This window comes from Haliotis asinina, chromosome 4 (assembly GCF_037392515.1).
Source record: "Haliotis asinina isolate JCU_RB_2024 chromosome 4, JCU_Hal_asi_v2, whole genome shotgun sequence".
Classification (NCBI taxonomy): domain Eukaryota; kingdom Metazoa; phylum Mollusca; class Gastropoda; order Lepetellida; family Haliotidae; genus Haliotis; species Haliotis asinina.
This window is the reverse complement of record NC_090283.1, coordinates 54,444,527-54,453,609: the sequence shown is the minus strand read 5'-3', so window position 1 is coordinate 54,453,609 and position 9,083 is coordinate 54,444,527. Positions and strand designations below refer to the sequence as shown.

Sequence of the window (9,083 nt, the reverse complement as noted above, 5' to 3'; positions counted from 1 at the left end):
CTCTATTCATCGTGGAGCACATGACAAATTATTAAACAAATCTTGCCCATTACTAACACCAGACATCTTGCCCACTACTAACTCCAGATATCTTGCCCACTACAAACTCCAGGCATAATGTCACCTATATGGACTTCTGATATCGACTGACCCATGTTGAATTTGCAAAATCCTTTATGCAGGGATTAACAGTTTAAACGAAAATTGAAATAATGGTGATGAAATGAAACTGTGGTAAATATATAATCCTGAAGATGATATGGACTATGAGTTAAGTTACTTTTCATGTTAAATATCAGTACAAAAGACTCTTAAAATAAAACAATCTATGTGAACACTAAAAAAGGAATCGCAGATTAGGTGTGACAAAACCTTTTCTGCATTTTATTGTGCTTTTAATACGACGTGGTTCAAACAGGGTCATCAGTAGTTACTTTAATCTGTTGTACTGATACAGAGGCTCATTCTTCCCTTCGGAGACGGTGAAGAAGGATCCACCAGTGTGACTCCAAGCAATAGATGTACCATAGTACTCAACAAGGTAGGGGAATTTCTGTCTGTTACTACTTGAAGTCATGACAGATTCCATGTCGTCTTCCTCCTCAACGTAGAAGTAGTAGACGCGATCTTCCATCTTAAAGAGAAAGCCTTTTCCATCTGGTGATATGTCAGCACCTTTCGGGCCTTCGTAATAGGACCACAGTTTAACCTTGAATAGGTACTTTGCTCGTCCGTCAACCACCTCATACAGCGGAAATGAATCTTCGGTCGAGTCCATGATAAATATGCGGCCTGAGGGCGAAACCATCAAAGTTTCACAATTCCGTGTATACGCGCTGAAAAAAAGAACAATTACGCTGAATGTTAAATTCGAAGAATACTTACATCAGTCACATGTCTTTCAGGGGCTTTAAAGTAACCGTTGTGTTCACGTTTCAAAACACTCTATTGTAAATGATAATACTTCAATTCAGCTCTACGTAAAGGGACATTCATCCAACTGTTCACTTTAGGGAAGGAATAGTTATTGTTATACTTCAATAATACTCTAGTAATACCTAATAGTAGTACTTCGTAGTGTTACAGACCGGGTTATAATTGGTCTTCAGTAGCCCATGCGACTAACAGGATCGGGTGGTCAGACTCGCCGACTGTTGATCACTGGATCGTCTGGTCCAGACTCGATTAATCACAAACCGCCACCATATAGCTGTAATATTGCTGAGTGTGACGTGAAACTAGACTCACTTACTAATGTTAGAGTTTTTACCTGAATGAAATTGTCACAACGTCTTCAGCGTCCTGGTCTCGGGATATGTCCTCTGGCTCTTTGAATATATACAACTTGTTGACAGGCCCAGGTCCTGAACTCCCAGCATCCAAGATGTAAATGCAATATTCTAGACTTCCGGGTGAGCAAGGACCACATGCCATATCTTCCCAGTCGACGTTGTCTACATTCAGGGTAATTTTTGAAATGGTTTGACCATGGTTCTTGCTGTCGATGACGTAAACTCGGTTGTCTGCATCTGAGCCGTCATTGACGTAGTACAGAATACCCGGATGTACTCGACTGGCGCATAAACCGGAAACGTCGTCACCTTCTCTGTTTCTTAAGTAACCTGCGTACGTACGGCACGAGAACTCTGAAATGAAATAGTGCTCTATGCTTGATATTGTTCATGGTCAACATAGGTTTTTTCAGTGTTGTACTGAGTGAGTGAGTTGGGTTTTACGCCGCTTTAAGCAAACTTTCAGGACATATTAGGCCTTGATTCACTTGAAGTGGGCTTTAGATAATACATTCATGGGGGAATCGAAATAGGGTCGCCCGTGACGAGTTGACGCTTTAATCACTAGGCTACCCCACCGATCACAAAGCTATAAGTAATCTTTCATCTGATATTTTTGTTGCGAGGGACGATCACTCTCCTCCTGGAATGACGTAAATTTCTCACTACCAAAGCCTTTACATGGATGGACCAAAAGATGAACATAAAGTATTAGCAGTCGCTGTTGGGGATGATAACATATTTTCCATCACATTAACTGATGGAAGCTCTATTTCAACTGCTGAATCTATAGCAGTTTAAATATAAACACAGTTTATTGAAAAACCTCAATACATTTATTCATTTATTCAGATAGTTTGTCAAAAAAAATTAAAAAACCCAAGAAAACGTAAACAAAATCACCCGTTTTTTGAATGCTGCTACTAAAGTTGGCTTTTGGTTGTTGGTTCGCAGTCAGTCGAAAAGAGACTTGAAGACCATGAACACTTGGCTGTAATCTACAGGAATGTATATACGGATATGAAGATTATATATTGTCTTGAAGTGAAGTGTGAACCATGAAACCAACAGCGGGAGTTAAATACATTTCAGTTACCTAAACAAATTGTGGATATTCTGAGATCTATCCCAGCAGTATGCTACCTGTTGGTTTGCCTGTGAATATCTCTTCCTGGGTTGTTGCAGAACCTTCTGTATTTACAGCGTCTTCTGACGGGGTGTCAGTTACCAGATCAGTGATCACAGTTGGAAATCCAGTATCTTTCAAAGCCTCTAACTCCTCCAGATCGGCAGTAATGTTGGCTACAGCTTCTTCCCATCTCGCCATCAATTGTTCCCTTTTCGCGTCCCGCTCCGCGCGATCCTCAGTTGTTAGGGCACTGAATTTCAAATTCGTGAAGTCAATCGCCAAGCTCCTTTCCATGACCATCAACAGAAGAATGGCCTGTGTGAGATAGGGACCCATTGTATGGTATTGTTGACCGTGTGTTCGACAATGGTTCGAGATCTTCATAAGCAGGGCTTTTTATTGTCTGGTGGATCGAAATCGTGTGTAGGGTATTAGCGATAAGTGTAGTGGGTCACGATTCTGACTGATGACATACTATGATAACAGCAGTGAGCTGGTCACTGATTCATGTATCAATTACATTCAGAATCTCACAATGATTAACTTTTTATGTCTAGTTGTCGTTCATGTATATTTCAGTGTCAGTTTGTTAATGTTAATTATGGATGAAAGATTAGTCAGTTGGCTAATATCGTGGGCACATTTAACTGATTAGTTGTAAAACTGTAATTGAGACATATGACTCCGAATCTAAACCAGTTACACTGGTTGGCCTCAACAGCTAGAGTGATCTTTTAACCCTTGTCTGCCAGTGCACATAGGGCACTGCGCCGGTCTGTAGGAATAATTGTTCAAACGATTTCTGGCAGACAGGTTAGCTCCATTGTCAAAACTAACTTGACGTTCAAAAATGGAAGTGCAGTCCTGTGGTTTCCCTCATTTCAGGTTACGTCGTCCGCCAGGAACTTGAACGACTTAGCAGCTCACCTTAGCCCCTGTGCACCCAGCAGTCACACAGTTTAAAGCATGACCCCTGAAAATCCACGTTAGAATAGGTCTTCAGCAACCCATGCTTGCCATGAAAGGCGACTGTGCTTGTCGTAAGAGGCGACTAACGGGATCGGGTGGTGACTTGGATGACACAATCTTGTCAGCAGTTCCCAGTTGTGCAGATCGATGTTCATTCTTTTGATCACTGGATTGTCTGGTCCAAACTCGTTTATTTATAGACCACCACCATATAGCTGGAATGTAGCTGAGTGCGGCGTAACACTGAACTCACTCACTCAGTCACTCATTTTAAAGCAGATCCAAACACAATCATTTTTCAGTGCTTACAATTGACTAATTATTATTCATGATCTTACTGTTTGGAAACGTTCAGCAATAATCCCTTACTGTGATTCAGTAAATGTTTATCTTAAATGTCAATCCTTGGCCTTTATTGGCAACATCATTACCCAGAACAGTCACACCTGTTTAATCCAGACCCTGTGAGTTCCTCTGTATGTCCAGTAACTGTTTGGCAACATCATTACCCAGAACAGTCGCACCTGTTTAATCCGGACCCTGTGAGTTCCTCTGTATGGCCAGTAACTGTTTGGCAACATCATCATCCAGAACAGTCACACCTGTTTAATCCGGGCCCTGTGAGTTCCTCTGTATGGCCAGTAACTGTTTCGCAACACCATCATCCAGAACAGTCACACCTGTTTAATCCAGACCCTGTGAGTTCCTCTGTATGGCCAGCAACTGTTTGGCGATATCATCATCCAGAACAGTCACACCTGTTTAATCCAGACCCTGTGAGTTCCTCTGTATGGCCAGCAACTGTTTGGCGATATCATTACCCAGAACAGTCACACCTGTTTAATCCAGACCCTGTGAGTTCCTCTGTATGGCCAGCAACTGTTTGGCGATATCATTACCCAGAACAGTCACACCTGTTTAATCCAGACCCTGTGAGTTCCTCTGTATGGCCAGCAACTGTTTGGCGATATCATCATCCAGAACAGTCACACCTGTTTAATCCAGACCCTGTGAGTTCCTCTGTATGGCCAGCAACTGTTTGGCGATATCATTACCCAGAACAATCACACCTGTTTAATCCAGACCCTGTGAGTTCCTCTGTATGGCCAGTAACTGTTTGGCAACTTTCCATATCGTTAATCTGGAAATTTATCAACACTGGTGATATCAGCAGGAACCATGTGACCCAGATTAATGGGCTATTTGTTCTTGAGATTTCAATCACGAGTACCAGTATATGTAATCATGCCAATAAAGGTTGTCACCCCCAGCCCTATTAATAAAACTGAAGAGGGTAACAACCATTATATATGTATGGGAGGATGTTTAGAATCATTGCATGCATGCATTTTATGTCGTTGGCAAATCACTAGGGTATATATAGAACCATCTAGCTATGGCTCTGAACGTTTGTAGTAACCCTGACAATCCTCGTTAGTTTGCTTCTGTGGACCATTTCATTTCAATTATATATAATGGGGAATAGTTTCTCATCCTATTTTAACCTAATGTTGTGAGTAGTGTTGACCATTAGAGTTGTTCATATGCTATACTCTTAACTAGGGGAACTTTATTTATAATTTGAAAACAATTGACAACAATTGAAGATATATCGAAGTTGACCAATGTTGAACGTTTTGAGCGTGCATCACCACTTGCACTTCCTAATGACCTGAGTTGCTTGCACAGCAATCGCTCGGTAATTATGACTTTAAAGATGATTGGTGTGCGACGTGAAACTTGCACAATTTTAATTTTCAAACCAAAGGGAAAAAATCCCGACTTAAACCAAACATTAACAATTGTGTTATGCAAGACGTCAAAATTAATAGTCCTCACACCTTATCGAATTTCTTGACAACCGTCAAAATCAAGACAGACACCCCTATTGTATGGGGGCACCTGCATCCCATGCGACCCCTGTTCAGGGGTGGTGATAAAAAGAAATGGTAGTGCGTTCATAGGGTGTCTTTGACACGCTTTCTTAACGCTTATACCCCCTACCCAGGTACAGGAAGTAGTGTGCATGTTCCCCTACATGTTTTAAGAGTATACTATCAATCACGTCTACTTCCATGCCAGCTTTTCATCGTGGACATTATAGAAAAACGTACAGAACACGAAAAGTACTCTTCCAATTATGCAATTCATAATAAATTGACCGTTTAATAATCTAGGTGGGTCTAGAATTTCGATCATAGTCAACAAAGACATGTAATTAATATTTTTGTATATCATTATTAGTGTTTTTGTAAAACCTGAATCAACGTTTATGCATGTCCCCAAAGAGTACAAATACATGTAGGCCATACTGTACGTGAAGTACAGATCAACAGATCGCCGACGAGAAGCCGTGCGTGAAGTTTTGGGCATATAGTTTACATGGTCATTTCCGTGCACGTTGATCCCTTTCGTGTCAGCACGATAGAGTATCCAGATATTCTGTACTTTGGCCCGGCAATGTTCAGCTGATACTTCATGGACGACCTACAGAGTAGATAGTGATCCTGATACTTCATGGGACATAGACACACTATTTTGCAGTGTTCCTGTTCTTTTCATTAACATACATTCTCGGCGTGTTCGTGATGTACAGAAGATAAATCGGTACCTCTTAACGTCAAAAATCATAGATCAAAACAGAATCAACACCAAGACAAATAACAACAACAACAACAAAAATACAAGAAAGAAACGAATGACGTAACAGAGAAAACATGACAATCGTGCCCAAAGACACGAATGTACCCGCTGTTGTAGGAAGCGTCCTATGCACTATGCTCGCTCTGATGATTAATTTCTACTAAACAAGTTCAATAAACGTCCATGCTTACCTTTCGAGTCCGAATTAAACGCGTATAAGCTTAATCAATTCTGCTGAGTAGTTTTTGTGGTGAAGTGGATAGACTTAATCCCCAATTAAACTGTAATCAAAGAGAAAGTCCACAAAATTTATGTAACTTCAAATGTCTCTAAACATACCCCCTAAAAAATTATAAAATACAACAACAAAACATGAGATGTGTAAGCTAAATGAGTTTTGTGCAGTGGGTTTTGAGAAGTGGATAAGTACATCCCTGTTGTATGGGACGACCTAGACGAATAGAACCAAATTGAAGTTAAAAAATCTGTTGAAGTAGGAATATCAACACATAGAGGCCAATCAATTCTGTTGAGCAGCTTTTCTGTAGATGTGGATAGATTTCATTCCCTATAACACTATATTCAGAGAGGAATTCAACAATATTTACGTAAGTTCAAACGGCATTAAAATTGGAAAAAAAATGAAAAACAAAATCAAAATATGAGATTCAACCCTTAATTCCCTATAAGGCAATGGGTATTCTGAATGAATTCCATACAATAGGTTTTGAGGAGAAGTGGGTAAGGTACACCGTTTTCGTCCCCTTTTACACTATCTATCATCACAGAAAATTCAGCAAAGCGTACCTAAGTTCTAAACAATAAAATACAAAAACAAAATATGAGATGCACAACATGATAATCCCATGAAAGCCCATGTGTAAGTTCACTCAGGTTCACAGAGCATTTTATATGTGTGTGTGTGGAAAAGTGGATAGGGTACATTCCCTGTTTCGGACGGACACGGAGGGTAACCCTATATGCCCCTGCCATACATAGCGGGGGCGTTAAATAAACCAAAGAAAGAAAAACAGCCCAAATACAGGGAAGTAGCATTAACTTCACAAACATAACACGCGTGAGGCAGGGAGGCACCCATGTCAAACTGTATATTTTCTGGCCAGTTGTGCACTTTCTCCTTGTTAAAGAACATGTCCAAATATATGGACAAGCTTCATTGATGAATAACTTCTTTATTCAGATATATAATAAAGACGTTGTTCAACCATTAAGCTTATCCATATATTACATTCCTCTAAACAATGTCACTCAAAGAAGGTAACATCTCTAAACACAAATCGCTTTATTCTTGCTCAGTTTAAATCTGCAGGCTGCTTTTTCGGACCAGACTGTGTTAAACTGTCGGGGTTATAAATATACTCTGACCTTGTAACTACAAACGTACTGCCGTAGGGTCTAATTCATGACAACCATCGTCCAAATATTTTTAAGACCAAAACCTATGCAGCCATTTGAGACATAGCATGTTATCACGTCATGACATGTAGTACCATTAAAATACGAACTAAAGACGACCAGTCACCAAAGTCAGACCACCTTACAGAGGATACTTTGTCTTCAAATGCGTATTGTGCACATTAATGACCCGCAAATACAACGCAACTGCAGTCATAACTCTTTCAATGCTTCATGGTCTTAAGACACAATTCTAACAAGGACTACCAAGGGACTAGATTGTTATCCTGATACTTCATGGACGACCAAGAGTCTAGATTGTTATCCTGATACTTCTTGGACTACCAAGGGACTACATTGTTATCCTGATACTTCATGGACTACCGAGGGACTAGACTGTTACCCTGATAATTCATGGACTACCCAGGGACTAGACTGTTACCCTGATAATTCATGGACTACAAGGAGACTAGTTTGTATCATGATGCTTCATGGACGACCAAGAGACTACATTGTTATCATGATGCTTCATGGACGACCAAGAGACTACATTGTATCCTGATGCTTCATGGATGACCAAGAGACTACATTGTTACCCTGATGCTTCATGGATGACCAAGAGACTACATTGTTACCCTGATGCTTCATGGATGACCAAGAGACTACATTGTCATCATGATGCTTCATGGACGACCAAGAGAATACATTGTTATCATGATGCTTCATGGACGACCAAGAGACTACATTGTTATCATGATGCTTCATGGACGACCAAGAGACTACATTGTATCCTGATGCTTCATGGACGACCAAGATACTACATTGTTATCCTGATGCTTCATGGACGACCAAGAGTCTACATTGTATCCTGATGCTTCATGGACGACCAAGAGTCTTGATTGTTATCCTGATACTTCATGGACTACCCAGGGACTAGACTGTTACCCTGATAATTCATGGACTACAAAGAGACTAGTTTGTATCCTGATGCTTCATGGACGACCAAGAGTCTAGATTGTTATCCTGATGCTTCATGGACGACCAAGAGACTACATTGTTATCCTGATGCTTCATGGACGACCAAGAGTCTACATTGTATCCTGATGCTTCATGGACGACCAAGAGTCTTGATTGTTATCCTGATACTTCATGGACTACCCAGGGACTAGACTGTTACCCTGATAATTCATGGACTACAAAGAGACTAGTTTGTATCCTGATGCTAGATGGACGACCAAGAGTCTAGATTGTTATCATGATGCTTCATGGACGACCAAGAGTCTACATTGTATCCTGATGCTTCATGGACGACCAAGAGTCTACATTGTATCCTGATGCTTCATGGATGACCAAGAGACTACATTGTTATCCTGATGCTTCATGGACGACCAAGAGTCTACATTGTTATCCTGATGCTTCATGGACGACCAAGAGACTACATTGTTATCCTGATGCTTCATGGACGACCAAGAGTCTTGATTGTTATTCTGATGCTTCATGGACTACCCAGGGACTAGACTGTTACCCTGATACTTCATGGACTACAAACAGACTAGTTTCTATCCTGATGCTTCCTGGACGACCAAGAGTCTACATTGTTATCCTGATGCTTCATGGACGACCAAGAGACCAGA

General features: G+C 40.7%; 1 protein-coding gene across 1 annotated transcript; it reads right to left on the bottom strand.

Moving 5' to 3' along the window:
* Window positions 1–430: 430 nt before the first annotated feature.
* Window positions 431–2,757, bottom strand: LOC137282591 (uncharacterized). The gene is made up of 3 exons (XM_067814363.1): window positions 2,436–2,757; window positions 1,271–1,646; window positions 431–836 (listed from the first exon to the last, which is right to left on the bottom strand). Exons 1-3 carry the CDS (start codon window positions 2,755–2,757, stop codon window positions 431–433), a joined length of 1,104 nt encoding a protein of 367 aa, XP_067670464.1.
* Window positions 2,758–9,083: the final 6,326 nt, after the last annotated feature.